Here is a 16,685-nt window from a genome sequence, read left to right on the forward strand (position 1 = left end):
GCTTTGCTTTCTTATAAAGTCTGACTGCTTTCTGAATACGAAATAGGCTTCTCAGCAGGCAACTAGGCATACCTGAGCAACATCCAGGTGTGGCACACACAAAGGCCCGCCCTCTACTGTTGGCAGTGATTAAGTGTAATAACGTTTATCCGCTATTTATAAAGACAGAGCCACGTGTAATTATAATTCACATAAGCATTAAAAATAGTTTATTAATTATTTGCGGTTGTTTTTAAGGTTTCGTATTCAAATGCATGGAGCCATATGCAGTCGTTGAGGACCGCTGATTTCGCTGTGTGCACTACCCCAACAACAACCCGTGCGGTGATGGCGAGGAAACCCCGTTGACAAGGCACTGCTTTTTCATGACGGTGAGTTTCCCTTTGAGTGTATTATAATTTTGTGATAAAAATTTCAAGGAAAAAACACACACAACCTCCTTCCTCCCTTCCTTCAGGGAGGGAAGAGAGTTTGAGCGGAGAGAAAAATCTATCCGAGACAGAGCAGGGACAGTGAGAAAAATATATGAGTGGGAGAGGGAGAAGGAGGAGGAGGAGAAGGAGGGGGGAGCAAATTAAAAGTTGCCAAATGGAGATATTGGGTTTCAAGAAGGAGTGAGACAGGAGTAAAAGGGTTTGCCTCTTTTTGAGTCGTCTTTATGTTATGCTAATCGGGATAAATATTTATGGCTCGACGCGGTTTTAGCCCTTTTCGACGGATTCTGGCTTTCAAAATAGGCGTCGTCATCGACGCCGCGGCTAGCTAACCAGCGCAGGCCGATATTTAAAGTTAAAAATGTGGCGGAGCCGCTGAGTTAATGTCCCGAGCAGGACACGGACTGGGGACAAAAGTCCCGGGTTGAAACGCGTCGATTCGGCTATATCGAGGCAAAATGTGACGTTTTTCATGCTGGCAGACGAGCCACATAGAGGACAAATGAAAGCCTTCCCCAACAGAGAAAGAAAGAGCACGTCAGCGACGACGGGCGTTTTGTGCTGCTTGAATGCGATTATCACTCTCTGTCGATTCAGTCTATTTTTGGAAATAAAACTTGCAAGCTGTACATTAGCCGTGTTTTTGTGCGGCTTTAACGGCGGGGACTAGCCGTGGATTTGCGTCGAAGCGCACGTGCTGTGCTGGATTTGCTGGTGGTTGTGAATTTGAGCTCGAAATTAGGCAAAAAATGCAACAAGAAATACGCCAGAAATATGCCAGTTTGATCAAAACTGGCATTAAAGATGCAAATCTGGCGATATCGAGCTAGATCACATTTTTTTAAAGGTTATTATTCTGGCCAGCATAAACAGCTCGTCATTTCATTTTTAATGCAGCTAACATTACAATTTGAGGTGATCGCTTGTAAACGTTAACTTTTTGCACCTTGGATTTAATTGGATAATATAGATTTTTACAGCCCGTATTTGATGCCTTTTTTTGTGAAGTGTTTATGGCTTAGTTTGCGTTGTTTTTGTCTCGGAATCTCGACATGGTTTTCTGTAACAAGTTTCGAAGGATAAATGACACTCGTTTGCTCGACGAGAAAATGTCGTGTTATTTGCTGTGGACACACACAAAAAACAACCGTGATTTTCCAGCGATTTAAATCGCTCAAGCGGTCGTTGTTTTTGCTTTAAACTCCAAACACGGTCCGTGTAAACGGCCTAATTTGTGCAGCAGCCCTGTCCTGTCTTTGTTCTCGCTCAACCAAAGATGGAGGCTCAACGTGGCTCTGCTGTAAAGACAGCCTATGGCATGGTAACAGCCATTTTGTAGAGTTGCAGTCGCCTTTCATGGGAAAACAAAACCTACATTTCCCCAGTCACCTGCAAACACACACACACACACACACACACACAGCAAAATAAAATTGAATGTGATACAACCATTTTATTCACATGCTCTATTAGTGATTAAATGAGTTTTTTATTATTATTATGTGATACAGTAAATAAAGCAGCCACAACCATTTACTTACAGATATTGAATCATTTAAGTGCCATTAAAAAAAAAAAACAACAACCCCTAAACCCCCAATTATTAAGTAGCACCAAGCTGACTGACTGACACAACATAAAGCCAATACCTCTTTCAATGGAGAGATGAAACCCAGAACATCAACCAGAACTATAATGTATAAATGTTGCAGGGTGGGGTTGTTTACACTCAAATACTCTTTTTCACTCTGCACACTGGAAAGACAACCAATGTGGGACAGCAGAGAAGCTTTATGGGTGGGAGTTTGTCATAGCTAAGCATTTGTAGGAGGGGATGAAGGCCATTCTGTCCTTATGTACTGAATAGCAAATATGTACCCCCCTCCCAACTTCCTGTCCACACTCCTGTTTCACACTTGAACCATTCTTTTATCTAGCACCTGCCTGCACTGTCTTACGCCCCTTATCTGACATACATGTCCAGTTATGTAGTTCTACTAAATGAAGTTTCTCACTCTGCAGCCCAGCCTTTTGCAGGAAAGAAAGGGTGTTAAATGACTGAGCCCATGCTTCCTGCTGGAAACCTGTGAGTGAAATGTCTAAAAACATGCCAGCCATTTAGAGCTCAAGCACTTCTACTTTAGAGTAAAACAAAAACAAGTTTTTTTACTCCACTGTTCAGTGATTAGACCTTAGCGTGTCCCATGTCCTCATCTGATGGCCTTCCATACTCTTTCAGGTGTCATGGATGATGATGACGATCGCCGTCTTCTGGATATTTTAGGGTAAACGTTATAAGATTATAAAATCTGCACTAAGATTCGAGCTCTTCTTGCCACACCCCGGGCCATACAGTTTTATACTTGTGAATATATAGTTGCCTTTAAAATCAGTGCCACAACTATCTGCAAGATCAGTTTTTTTGGTTTTAAATCTTTCATTGAATAAGGGAAGTGAATATTTTAATGGTCATAAGCACAAGACACATGTAGTAAAGCAAATGTCAGGGAACTTTAAAACCACAGATAGTGACGCAAATAAAAAGAAACTGCTAAAGATGTTGCTTCTTTATCTTTTTCAGAGATGTAGATGCGTTGAATGACTATCTCCATGGCAGCAACAGCAAGTCTGTGAGTGACACTTGGAGAATTCAGAGTTTGTCTGAATGACTTCCTTAGAAATGTTCCTTAAACACCAGAATTACCCAAGTCCATTCACTCGCTTGTCTTTTGTTCCTGCAGATTGAGGAGGATGATGTAACAAACGCAGCTTATGGGTCTGATGGATCCCTCTTTGGTAACGACACCGTGAGTATACCTATGATTACCTTGATCCAAGCCAAACCACAAGGACATTTTGTTACAGTTCATCATTAGGAGTGGATGATAAAATGGTAACGATAACTACCAGGGATAACTTTTCCTCAACAGAAATATGAGTAACGATTAATAAAAAGTCAATCGAACTCATTCCGTCCATTTTTTTGACAGACAAGACAAAAGGACGATGACAATAGCTCTACACTGAACCAATCGTGGTTGGAGCAGAGTTAAAGCCATGTCAATTTAGGTCGTCACACACATACACAGCACTACAGAGCACTACGTTAGAAGTGTGAGTGAGATAAAAGAAAAAATGTTCAAAGCGTCAGCTACAGCATTACAAAACAAGAGCCCAAGTGTCCAAGACTCTGTTAAAGGGAATTCGGTGTTGTGGAGATATTCTTACCGTTTAAAGATCGACAAAGACACAGAGTAGCATGTTTCGACAAAGGCAGGTAACATCATGAATCGCTTTTAGATCTGAAGCAGTGCTATCCCAGCACAATGCACAGTTTATCTGCAGTTACCTGAAAAATACAGTGCACACACAGTACAGGAGTTTGCAGTTCTAGACACTTGTTTGCGGTATGACAGAAAATGAAGAGGGACAGTGATCTCACAACGACAGTTAAAAATGTCAAATTTAGGCTGGTGATGAAAGGACCTGATCCTCATTACCAGTCTCTGGGCTGTGGACAAACAACACCTTTTCCCAGCTGCACAGGAGTGCAGAGAGACAGCTGAACAAGCGGTGTCATACTTCACTGCCACATCGGATTTGTGGTCAAATCACGCATCTGACCCATATATAAGCTTCACTGTCCACTTCGTTGGAGTGTACTGCACTGGTATTGCCTTTTAAAATGTCTTTACTTGTTGCCTTGGAGCATAAGCAGACCACAGCTGAGTGGATTTTTTTTTTGGGGGGGGGGGGGGGGGGGGGGTGCTATTTATTTGTGTTTGAACAGTTTGAATATATACAAAATAATGAATACCGTTTGGTTTATTGAGATTTTATTTTGTATTAATATCTGTTATTTGAACTAACCAAAGAATTTTCAGTTTGTGTTCTTCTGTAACACTAACAGATACTTCTTTATTAACTTTGAAATACAATATTATATTAGTATTTTATATTCTATAATAGATAATCATGTTCAATTTTTGACAGAAAGCTAATAATATTTGAAATAAAATTAGCCTGATATCTTAACTTGGGCATAAAAAGAAGCCTTTGACTTTGAAATCAGATATGCAGTTCACATGCAAATAGTTCTCCATTTTCTTCTCTCAATACTTCCTTCAGACTGGCTCCAACACTGGCCTCAAAGATGGTTCTTCTACAATGGGTGAATTTGGCGAGGATTCGACCGGGGCAGGCCTCCAACTCTCTAGCAGTCTCTCGTTTATTGAGGATGAACTGGGGCCTGAAACCTCCCCTGGAGGGGTGGATCTCGGGGGAGAGGACCAGCCCTTTGACATCCTTCAGAAATCTCTCTTGGAAGCTGATATCACTGAGCAAACGCTGGCCCAGGAAGCCTTACTGGACTCGCAGCCTGCTCCCACTCTAGTGCAAGCTCCTGTTCCCTTCTCCTCCCCGCTGGTCTCGGGGAACTATGGAGGCGGGGTAGGTGTGGTAACGACTGCAACTGCTACGTTCTCTGCAGGCCAGTTTTTGCAAGGCATGCCGTCACTGCCTAATGGTTCTGGTCAGCCAATCCAGGTGTTGGGTTCTTTTGGTGCAGGTGGCGGAGTGATGACTTTGAGTAGCTTAGAAAGATCACCACAGATCGTGCTAAGGCCAGGTGTTTCTGTAGCTCCAGCAGGGACAACAACAGGGGGGCAGGTGTTTGCTCCCACCCAAGGCCAAGTTGGCTTACCTTTCAAAAACATCCCGCTTCAAAATATCATCATACAGAGAGGCCCAGGAGGGACCCAGACTGTTGTCAGACCAATCCAGCCTAAACCCCTCCAACCGGGGTCTCAGACTGTCTACAGCCTTGGTCTTCAGCCCACTTCCACCACCGTGACTAATGTAGTGAACACTAATACTGCTGCTCCTGCAGGACAGTACACACCTAATGGCTCCATTGTAGTACAACCACCCCTGGAGCAGCAACAAGCGTCTACACTGACAAATATATCAGCCGGACAGTTCTTGCTACCCAGCTCCTTGGCTCTCACTTCATCTAGCACCATCCACAACGGGCCCATCAACCCCAACTCAAATCCCCTAATTACCAGTCAAAACACAGTGCAGATTGTTGCAGCGCAGAACTTCAATGCACCAACAGCTGGTCCACTAATTTTGAATCAGGGAGTAGTAAGCGGGAATCAGGTTGGAGGAGGTGTAACTCAGATGTGGACGGGAGTTTCTTGTGCGAGCTCCACCTCCGTGCAGACACCATGCGCTCCTGGACGTCTGACTCTGGTTGGCCCGGCTACAACAGGGATCTGCAATCAGAGCCAAGCGTCGGCTACTCCCGTGCAGCGCCTTCTAGTGACTCCATCCCAGAACTGTACTTCTCTGTCCCCTTTACCTGGTAATGTGACACAGCAACAAGACTACAGACAGGTATACAGATGGCAGCCTTTTTATTAATTTGCTCTCTCCTTATTTGTTCTCTCTCTAACATAACTTTTACTTGAAATTTTTCAGAATTCTTCATCACCTGCCCTCAAACAAGCACATGCCAGCAGCATCCACGGTAAAAGAGGCGCCAATGGCTTCAGTGTATAATATGTTTCAATATAAGCTGCAGAATTTCAGACTGATAAAGTTGCTTTGTTTGTGTGATCTCTTGTAGCAATCAAACCCATGGTACAGGATTCAATACTAAACTCTGAGGTATGTTAGCTGTTTGTTTTACATGCTTGTGTGTCTTTTTTAGGTGGAACAATCTAATGTAATGACATCTTTGGTTTTTACACTTCCCCATCATAGGTCAGTGCACAGAAGAGGCCTCTGCTTCCTACTCTTACAAAAGGAGAAATGTGAGTTTTTTTGACATGCCATCTGTCCTGTGTAGTTGTGCTTTTGTCTTTCAGTCATTTAACAAACTTGTGTCTTTCTCTGTTATTTTTAAAGGATTTTACAGCAGGTGAGGAAGGATCATGTTGCAGTTCAGACCCCAGATCGACGTCGATTCACTTCAGTTGATGACGCACTCCTGAGACTTATCCCGTACCACGTGTTCCAGGGGGCTCCACCCAGCCCGGACGAGTTCTCCCAGGGTACAGTCATGACAATACTAGATTCACCCCAAGTCTTTTATGGAATTAAAGTTGTTGTTGTTTTTAATAAAAGTAGTGTGTTGTGTTTTGAATTTCCAGTGGATGAGGAATTTGAAGCAGCTGCAACTCAGGTGCTGATGAGGACACAGGGGATGGTAAACAAATACAGGCGACTACTGATGGTGGAAGCTGAGGTAGGTGCACGCGCTAGTTAATGACTAGATGTGAGGGATGTTAGGAAATGCACAGGGCTAACAGCATAACCTCACTCTTCTGTGCAGCGTTTCAGTCCGTCCTCAGAAATGGTGATGATCGACAGGACTTTCAACCAAGAGGAGCGCAGCACCTTGATACAAGACAAACGCATGGTACTAGTGGACCCAGGTAAAACAGAATTGGAGTGAATCCCATTGTGAACTAATATTCCCTTTTCAGTTAACTTTGATTTAACACTTTGCCCTGTCTGGTTTGTAGACAGTTTCTTGGAGGAGTTCTGTTGTGGGACGAAATCCAAACTTTTCCAAGTCCCTTCCCCGCCTCAGCCTATATCCAGCTATAAATGGAATGAGTCAGAACAAGGCTCTATGGAGCCACCATACAGGACAGACTCCCAGCCTGGTTATGAAGACCCAGGAGGGAGTGAGCCTGTAGGACCTGGCTCAACAGAGAGACTTCATCCACCACACTTCGAAAGCAAGAACGTGCTGGAAATGAAGAGATCCCAGCAACTCTACGGACCCAGCGGCATCAGCAACAACAGCCTGATTGCTGCCAATAGTTGCCCCCATAATAAACCCTCACCTTTCCCAGCATTGTCAGGAGGCCCGACAAACTACCAGGTGTCTCACCACCCTGTGCAGCCTCCATATACCCCTCAGCTCACCTCACCCCCTCACCCTGACACAGATTCTGCTCTTGAGGCGGCAGTCAACAGCATCCTGGAATGTTAAGATGTATAAACCATATTACACCCAATGTATGGTTTCTACTTCTTTTTTGTATGTGCATTTCTTTTTCTTTATGTCCCCTGTGTGAAGAGAGGCTAACTCGTCTTTCAGGTCTGTGTTCTTAGTGATACACAGCCATGTAGCATGTACGTAGTTTGCCTTGGGTTATTTTAGAGGAATTTTATGTTGAAGTCAGTTAGTCTGTAAAGGTGTTACGTGAACACATGCACTTACAGTTACCTATAAAGACCCGGGAATGTGTGCAATGCAATGTACTAACAGATGCAAAATGTTCTTTTGTTTATTTTACAGTGGTAAGGTTTGCGACTGAATGCAAGAGTGTCCCTCTCTTCACACACTAGTTAATACTTTTTGCCAGTTTATTGTTTATTCCCCACCCCACTACCTATGCCGAACAAGAGGGATGAGGAGGAGGGACTCTGTGCCTAATTGTAGGTTTTTATATGGAAGTGTTTACATGAAGAAGCTCTAAATATCAGAAAATCCATTTATTTCTGTTCTTTCTACATCTAAGCACGCAAACAGTTGCTTTTGTACAAGTAGTTCATGGTTGAGAGGTGTAGATCTCCTCACATCTAAGCTCAGTAGAGATGCCTTCAAACAGGCAAGTTGCACTAAACATACTGTGGCCTATTTCAGGAACTATATAAACACAAGGCTTTAGTCAATATGCGGTGTATGCTGGGCTGAACTGGATGGACACGTCAAAGAGAACCAAAATCTTTTTGCCTGCTTTTGTGTTTTTGGCTGCCTGTAACAAGGACAACCTCTTAATCACACTAGAAGCCAGTTAAACTAGTCCCATTGACACATATGGTAGTGTTACAGTGCTTTTTTTGTGCTTAAGTCACCTTTTTCATTTTCTTTTGTACCTTAAAGGTATGCAAGTCCCGACACAGACACAGGACATATCTGTAGATCTTTGCCACCTTCATCATTTCACAGTGAGTTTGTGTCTGTGGAGCTACGTCCTCAGATTGAGGAAGAGATGTTAAATTTGCTGAACTTTTTTTTTCTTTTAAATGACATTGAAAGAAACAGGACTGTTTTTGTTTGTTGTTATGTGTTCCCCAGCGTTGAGAACGTGACAATACTGTCAGCAGTTTAAATGACCCAGGAGGGTCATTGATTGTATGTATGTTTGTTTGCCTTTTGCATATAATTATATATGAATCATATCTTTCTCTCTATGCTTTACTACCCTGACACGTCAATGTGTGTGTGTGTGTGTGTGTGTGTGTGTGTGTGTGTGTGTGTGTGTTAATTGGCAACCATACACACTGATTTCCTGTAGTTTGGTAGTGTGATTGCCATACTTTTGACTTTATTGCCAAGCGTTTTCTTAGTTCCCTGGGATAGTTTTCTCACACTTTCGCTCTTTTCCTTCTCAGCAGCACAACCAAAATTATTAGGAGAGACTGTGGTCTCATCCAGAATCCCCGTCATTTGTCTCACCAGCTCTGTGGCTAATTATTTAAAAAAAACCCTGTAGTGTTTCCTCTGAACTCAGAATGATTATGTTTTTGTTTTATTAAACCAAGACTTAAAAGTCCTAAATAATGTCCCTCTACTTCTGTTTTTGCAACAACACAAAAGCCCTGATTAAATGCATTAAATGCTCTCAGGGTTGATTCTGGACAGCACCACCTTTCTCCTATGAGCATGTATGTGAAATATGCTTGCTAATAGACCACACAAACAGACTGAAGGCCTTTCATATGGGATGATAGAAGACCCTTTTTTAATTTAAGTGCCAGTGGCCATGGCAGCCTGCCTGCATCTCTGCCTCAGCTCTTGCAGACCTCTTCTTTCCGAGAAAAACTGGGCTGTTTGCTTTGAAAGCAAATCTCAAATGACAAGTGAGGGTCAAGTGAGATTTTGCATTTGCTCCTCCAAGCGACTGCTGCAAGATTTTGTGCCTCTATAGCACTTATATCTACAAGGATGTTCACTTTAGGCTTTCAAAGTAGGGACATACCCAGTGTTTGTAAACCATTGTGTTATCAGAATGCATATCATGGTCTTGAGAGCCTGGTAGGAACAAACTGTGCTTTTTCTCCCCTATCATCATCATTTTTTTTTATTTTTTTTTTGTGCAGAGATGCGTTTTCTGCCTTCATTTTCATTGTTTATTGTCCCATTTGATTTGTATAGTTTGTTGTTTTGTATAAAAAAAGTTAGACACAAAATATTTATAATTTTTGTACGAAGAAAAAGAGAATGTAAAGAAAAAAACGTAAGAAAATTATTTTTTATTGTGTTGACTAAGAAGCAGTGTCAGTAAAGTCATTACAAAAGAAAATGCTGTTGTTTCTTTATTTGTATTTGTTCAATACAGCAGTTAGGAGATTCAACAATGAATTAATTTTGTGTACAACAAGGAACAAAAGAGAAAAAAAAAAAAAAAAAAAGGAAGTGGTCCAGTCCGGCTGAAAACCTTCAATTTCCCTCCATTGCTATTCTGTGAGGGTTCACACGCTGGCACTGATGGACTAAGCATGCATAATCACATCATGTGACAGAGGAAGCAGTGGCAAAGGAAAACCAGATTTGTTACCCTCTGCTGCACAGATATGATCTTTTCATTGATGTCATGACATTTAGATTTCATGTTTCTCTGCATCACAGCTGCCAAAGTAATATTTTATCAAGTTAGAAATCTGTTGGTTCTCTTTAATCCTTTTATGGACTCCAGCACCGATGCCTCTACACAAAAGAGCTGAGAAAACTGCACAGCAGACATTAGACTGCCCAGCCCCCTTTGGTTCAAGTAACATAACCCAACAGTGACAGCTAGTGGATGTCTGGAGCACACAGTGGTCACTGATGAGGAAAAATGTTTTGACCCTTAAAAAAGCTGGGTTTTTTTAAAAGCAAATACTTGTTTTTTTTAACATTTTCTCCATGAAATAAATAAGACAGGAATAATAAAAGAAACATACAAAAACATAAGCAAAATAAAAATAATACAATTTAGCATGACAAGCTTTCATTTTAGAAACCTTATACAGATAAGAATGAAACTCTTATCCTGGTCACCTAGAGATAGAAAGTTACATGTTTTAGTTTTGTATTCATTTGCAATTCATTTAATTAGGAAAATTCATAATCATTCAGTCTGTCTTCAAAACATATGCTTTTAGATTTTATACAAAAGATGGACAACCAGAGAGACTGAAAGAAACACACGACACCCAATTCTAAATATAAATATCTGGGAAAATTCAGCAAAAGCAAACAAGGTAGTAGGACAAACGGGGAAACAAAAAAGGCTTATTTTGGGGAAAAGTCATCAGGATTAAGCCAGTTTTATCAGATCTGACTGGTGATACCACACATGCAGTTTTATGTCCCAGTGACCACTGAAATGAAACTGCCCAAACAAGAACCCAACGGCAAGACTTGCTTCTAGAAAAACTCTAGAAGCACTATGAAGTCAACGCAGTCCCAATGTGAAGCTTAGAGATGAGCATTTGTCTTGTTGTCATGAGTGTATCTGGGGTTGAATTGAGGGGGAACTGTATGCTTATATGGAAGTGACCATTTAATTAAAAAAATAAGCATGTTGCATTCAATCAAGCTTGAAACTAGCTACTGAGACCCTAAACTCACTGGAGAATTGACATAGACTTCTATACACCTGTACTTGTTTTCCAACCAGAAGAGTTGTACACTTATGGTCACTACAAAGAATTCAGTTTAAGGCACTTTTGCACTTACTTCACTATTTATCATTTACTATATAGTGCTCCCACAATGTATGCTGGTGACAGAATACACAAAATTGGCTGAAGGGAAGGGCTTACATGCTGACAAGTAACGGTACCAGTTTCTCAGTTATAAATGCTGTGCAAATTCATCATATGGAGTCCTGAAGTTCTGAGACTTTTCTCTGTCAATGCTGCTGCTTCAAGTATCTTTCCTTGACCCTTAGTGATACTTCCTCCAGCGATCAAGCTCTGGGAAAAGAAAAAAAAGAAAAGAAAACCAGCTTATCTCCAAATCCATCAGTTAAATGGAGCACACACTTAGTAAAACACACTTACTTATGTGGCGGTAACTCCAGATGTAGCTGAGCACGCAGTATCCTGCTAACAACATGCCCAGTCCACCTACACCTCCTTTCCTCACATCAATATACCGCCTGTAATACCACTGCCAGCCTGAATCACGCACAGAAGAGTTGAGAAAGGACAAGCACAGAAATCTTAAAGAATAGACACCAATCTCACATCTGTATAGCAGATATTAAGCAGCTGCTAACAGCTGTTGGCTATAATGCTTTTGTTCTGAGGTAACATCTGACTACAAGCATCTACAATGTTCAATAAAACCTCATTTCTGAGAGATAACACTGTTACAGGAAGTTAGAAGTGACAGACAAACAAATGGGAGGACGGCTTTTGTGCTGTGAGTAGCACAAATACTGTGTCTCTCTGTGTGTGAGAGAGAGATACTGACCTCTTTGCAACATTCCCACAGCATCTTTTGGATGGCTTGGGGCTTTGCAGGCAAGCCATTTAGGTAATTCCCTCAGTCTCACCTGTCCAAGACTCCGGTGTGTCAGAGCTCCTGTAATCCATGACACCGACAGAGAATCAGGAAGCTGAAACACTACAATCGAGCTGAATATTATTCCAAAGTCTTTATTATTGGTACTGGCCCAGTAAAACTGACAATATATGGCAATAATTTTTCTTCATTTATGAACTACTTTATCAATAAAATCTGTGAAAAACGCCTAACACAGTGCGGTGAGCCACAAAGTGACTTGTTCAAATGTCTGAATATAATTCATTAATTATATTATTTTGTAAGTCAGACAGGGAAAGAATCCGGACCATCAGGTCTGTATACATTTTGGCTGGAATACAATTATTTCCAAATACTTACCTTTGTTTGGATTTTCAGCAGTGCTTTGCTTCCTGACCTCAGGCTTCTCCACTGTCTCCACGTTCACTGGCAGACTTTGTGATACAAGAGGGGAAAGAAGGCTGGAAAACTGACCCACTGGTGCCGATTTTGTGAGGAGGCCTGTCATGTGATGGCTCACCTTCAGCCCCTCATTCAGGTTGACTGGAGGAGGCATAGCTTGCCACTGCTGAGATGACGCACGCAGGAAGGGAGCTGTAGTAGGGGTTGATTCTGGCACATCTCGCAGAGGGACTAAAGCCAGTTGTTTAGTCTTTGAGGTTATTTTCTTATCTGATTTTAGGCCTGCATGTTGTGGGCTAGGGCTCAGCAGCTCATCAGACTGAGTTGCAACATACTTTTGATTATCTTCTAAAAGTGGAGCTGGTCCAACACCTGTATCGACTCTGATTTTACTGCACAGGTTGTCATTAGTTTGAATTTGGCTCAGGATGCTCGGCCTGCTGGACTGACGAGGCGATCTAGCTCGGCCTAATGTGGCTTTAACATCCTGGAGGGTGATCTTTGCCTGGTGGCCATTTCCTAACTTCAAAACAAAATTATTCATGGATGAATCCTCAATCTCCTGCTTGCCATCCTCCGAAAACTTGTGTCTTTTCTCTGGGAATTTTGTGCTACTTTCACTCTGTTTGGTTGTGGAAAGCATCTGATTAACATGATTCTTTGTCTTTGGTGTCTTCTTAGGTGCATCTTTGGGTTTAGCGTCTGCAGACAGATGGGCATAGTCTTTGCCTGAGATAGTTTTGGGCTCTGTCTGAGCTGTGTTTCTGGAGCTTAGAGTTGGTTCTGTTTCAGACACCTTTAGTGATTCCTTTGTAATTTGGTCATACTTAGCAGCTTCTATCAATGCACGGAGACTCTTCTTTTTTGGTTTAGAAGTGGTGGGGGGCAGAGCTGGAGATGGAGATAACAAAAGGGTGCTTGTCTTTATTTGATCAACCAGCTTTTGTTTCTTCTTCTTAGTTGGTGAAAGTAATGTCATGGATGATGATGTTCGTGGTGATGAAGATGTCGCATTTGATGGTCCTGATGCTGTGTCCCTTTTACGCGTCTGTCCTTGTAGATCTGTTATGACTGATGATGATGACTTCCTTCCCTTTGCTGTTGCTCTGGACAAAACCGAGTCCAGCTGAGAAGACGATGCTGTCTGGTTTGCTGTGACATCTGGTTTGGATGGTGGCGCTTTAGAGGCAGCAGCTGCCTTGCAATGTGGCAAGTGGCTCTTCAACCTTTTGTACGTTTTCCCGCAGAATGGACACACCTCTGTGGGTGGGTGGGTGACAGAGAACGGGTCAAAATGGGACTTCCAGGGCAAACATAGAATGACCAGTGAAGATGTGTTGGAAGGACATAATGGCTGAATATAAATAAGGTATAGTTTTAGCTTTATATGAACAATTTCATCTTTAAAGAAAGAAAATCATATCAAGCACCAGCTATGTGTGCATAAACATACTGATTATGATCTCATACACAATTTAGAATCACAAATTAACCTAACATGCATGCACGATCGTAGGAGGAAACTGGATCACCCAACCCCCGACCCAACCAGGACGTGCAAACCAAGAACCTTATTTTTGTGTGGCAACAGTGTTAACCACTGCACCAATTGCTTTTGAGGTTGTTGGGTTTTTTTAAATAATTAAATAAAGTCCATTTTGATGTTAAGTAGACCAGAAAATCAGCTGCACAAAACAGAATACCTATCCTTTCTTTTACTGTAAAGAAGAATAAGTTAAGGTCAGCCATTAGGAACAAAAATAACTAAAATTAAAATGTCACTACATTTTTACACTCGCAGAGCAGTCCACTTGGAAAGATTGGTTCCTTTGGTGGGCCGACACCTCTTCTGGTTCCCAATCTACATGTTTAACACACCTTGCATTCAAAATATGTCACACGTACAGTTGTGGTCTGAAGTTTACATCTACACATCATGGGCATTGATGTCGTGGTAATTTTCGACTTTTAACTTAACTTTTTCCAAAGTAGCATGGTTATACAACATACATCTTTAATGACTTTAAAAACAATACATAAGTGCACAGGTCTGGCTTTACTTTGCATTTTCTCTAATCCACACAGGGTTAAAAGTATACATACAGTACAACTGGTAACTTGTCTGCCAGCATAAAATGGATTTCTTTGACAGCACTCATTGAATGAGAAAGTCCAAAGAACTTGGTGAAGATCTCAGAAAGGCAATTTTAGATTTAAACAAGTTGGGAAGATCTCTTGAAGCAATTTCTAAACAGCTGCAGATCCCAAAATCATCAGTTAAGACATTTGTACATGTTGGATGTGCCACCACTTTGCCAACGTCTGGAAGATTACCCAAACTGTCCTCCTCAGATAAGATGTAATTAATTGGGATGTTCAGGAACAACCTGGGAACCAACAAGGCTCAAGCCTGCAATTAACTTGAAACTGCAGCACCAGTGTCACTGTCTACAGTGAAGCAAGTTTTACATAGCTATGGACTGAGAGCGTGCCAACCAAGAAAGAAGCCCCTGCTCCAAAATAAAAACCGTCAAGCTTGACTGAAATTTGCAGCTGCCCACAAGGACAAACGAAATGTGAGAAAGGTTTTATGGTCAGATGAGAGAAAGACTGACCCACAGTGTTTGAAGAAGTAAAGATGAAACTTTCTGACCTTAGAAAGCTGTCAGTGGTACTAATATATTGCACAAAGTCAATGGAATAGTGAAATTAAAAGCCCAAAACTACCATGACATTCAGACCCATAATTGAGTGTCAATAAAATACTGCTTTGCATTGAAGACTACCCGATTAATGGGAAATGTAAGGTAGTTACAAGGGTGACCTTGTCACCTGAATAAAAGGTTCTCTAGACCAGGGGTGTCGAGCTTATCATGGGGCACATACAACCAAATTTCAAGTTAAATAGGCTAGATCAGTGAAGCCTTAACTGTTTTTGTTCAACTTTCAGCACTATGAAAGTTACCCTTGTTTTCCCTGAGATAAGAAAAATCCCTCAGAAAAATAAGCGCAATTTTATTTAACAAAACATCTCAACTTTTCCATATTACAAAGAAATGCTGATTTAAAAAAATTGTAAGAGCTGCAAGAAATAAAGGACTTTATAATCTTTATTTGAAGTGTCCATATTTTCCAAAGCCATCCAGTGGGCTGAATTGGAGCTTTTTGGACCTACGTCTGGCCAACAGGCCATATAGTTGATACCTAGTCTCTAGATCAATTTTACATCAAGGGACGCATACTGGCCACTTTGAAATTAGCTAGAACTGTGAAAATCCCTTTTCTGTCATTGTAAAGTAGTTTAACTGCACATTTAATTCCTGGGATATCTCGATTTATTAAAAAGAAGTGTAATTTCAACAGTATGCATTAGTTTATATACTGTACATGATAAGGACATGTTTGTCAGCATGATTCTTCACACCTAAATTGCAAGATATGAATGTGTAAAATTACAGGAAAAGTTCTGGTAGCTCATTGACCAGCTACCAGTAATTATAAAGAGAAAGTTTTTGTTAATTTACAGAAAATGTCCTTTATTTTACTGAAGACACATTTGAAATAAAAACAGAAATTTCTAGTAGTTAGTGAAGAAACTGGACATTTTCTGTCTTGTGTTTGTTACTTTATTACTTTCTTGTAGCACAAATGGCTTATAGCATCAGCTGCGTAATTTGTGAAAATATAGTTGAAAGTCCAAATTTTATGACCTCCTTCACATTTTACATAGAGGTCCAGTGGGCCGGATTGGACTTTTTGGTGGGTCAGTTCTGGCCCCCGGGTCTTATGTTTGTCACCCTGGCTTCTAGACGAAGCTATAAACATATTTTTATAATTCAGCAAATTAATATATTGGTCGTTATTATATCACGTCTTTTTTCCGCTATTCTGAATTACAGTTGTGTGACACTTACCACAGCTCATTTCGCACGCGCCTGTCAAACAGCCAATCGGGTGAAAGCATGACTCAGAGCAGCAAAGTTACAGCGCTAAGGTGAAGCGTCAGTAATTATCACATTTACACGCGGGAGTGTCACTTTTAAACAGTTTCGGTTAAGTAAGTTCTCAGAGTCGCGACGGTGAAGTGAAAGACCCCGCTTTTAGGTAGCGAGTTCGAAGCCTGAATGTAAAATCAAAAGTTATCGTAAAATCATCAATATATTGACGCCCTAGTTTAAAATTACACCCCTTGGATGTGGTTTATAACGGTACAGCCCGTTACATTGCTGTGACAGATAAAAGTCTTGTACGAACACGCAGGGATCTGCTCGGTGGGTGTGTTGCGTCGACTT

The 16,685-nt window shown here is 41.3% G+C and overlaps 2 protein-coding genes across 4 annotated transcripts; one reads left to right on the top strand and one right to left on the bottom strand.

The window, feature by feature from the left end:
- The first annotated feature begins 139 nt into the window (after positions 1-139).
- bicral (BICRA like chromatin remodeling complex associated protein) lies at positions 140-8,648 on the top strand. Of its 3 annotated transcripts, none has more exons than XM_085466716.1 (13): positions 140-1,755; positions 2,457-2,520; positions 2,674-2,719; positions 3,016-3,064; positions 3,176-3,241; positions 4,563-5,831; positions 5,916-5,964; positions 6,064-6,104; positions 6,201-6,250; positions 6,345-6,490; positions 6,590-6,684; positions 6,772-6,874; positions 6,965-8,648. In XM_085466716.1, exons 3-13 carry the CDS (start codon positions 2,679-2,681, stop codon positions 7,438-7,440), a joined length of 2,385 nt encoding a protein of 794 aa, XP_085322842.1. In that variant the 5' UTR covers positions 140-1,755; positions 2,457-2,520; positions 2,674-2,678; the 3' UTR covers positions 7,441-8,648. The 3 variants fall into 3 exon arrangements, with proteins under 3 accessions (XP_085322842.1, XP_085322841.1, XP_085322843.1); XM_085466715.1 differs by having other exon boundaries at positions 140-371; XM_085466717.1 differs by lacking the exon at positions 2,457-2,520 and having other exon boundaries at positions 140-371.
- Positions 8,649-9,760: 1,112 nt separating this feature from the next.
- Positions 9,761-16,646, bottom strand: LOC146703472 (uncharacterized). Its single transcript, XM_085466718.1, has 5 exons — positions 16,308-16,646; positions 12,352-13,653; positions 11,920-12,030; positions 11,505-11,621; positions 9,761-11,417 (listed from the first exon to the last, which is right to left on the bottom strand). The coding sequence occupies exons 1-5, from the start codon at positions 16,315-16,317 to the stop codon at positions 11,389-11,391; spliced, it is 1,569 nt and encodes a 522-aa protein (XP_085322844.1). The 5' UTR covers positions 16,318-16,646; the 3' UTR covers positions 9,761-11,388.
- Between the last annotated feature and the right edge of the window lie 39 nt (positions 16,647-16,685).

This window comes from Copadichromis virginalis, linkage group LG8 (assembly GCF_057382275.1).
Source record: "Copadichromis virginalis isolate Kocher_CV1m ecotype Utaka linkage group LG8, C_Virginalis_male_GT1.1, whole genome shotgun sequence".
Taxonomy (NCBI): Eukaryota; Metazoa; Chordata; class Actinopteri; order Cichliformes; family Cichlidae; genus Copadichromis; species Copadichromis virginalis.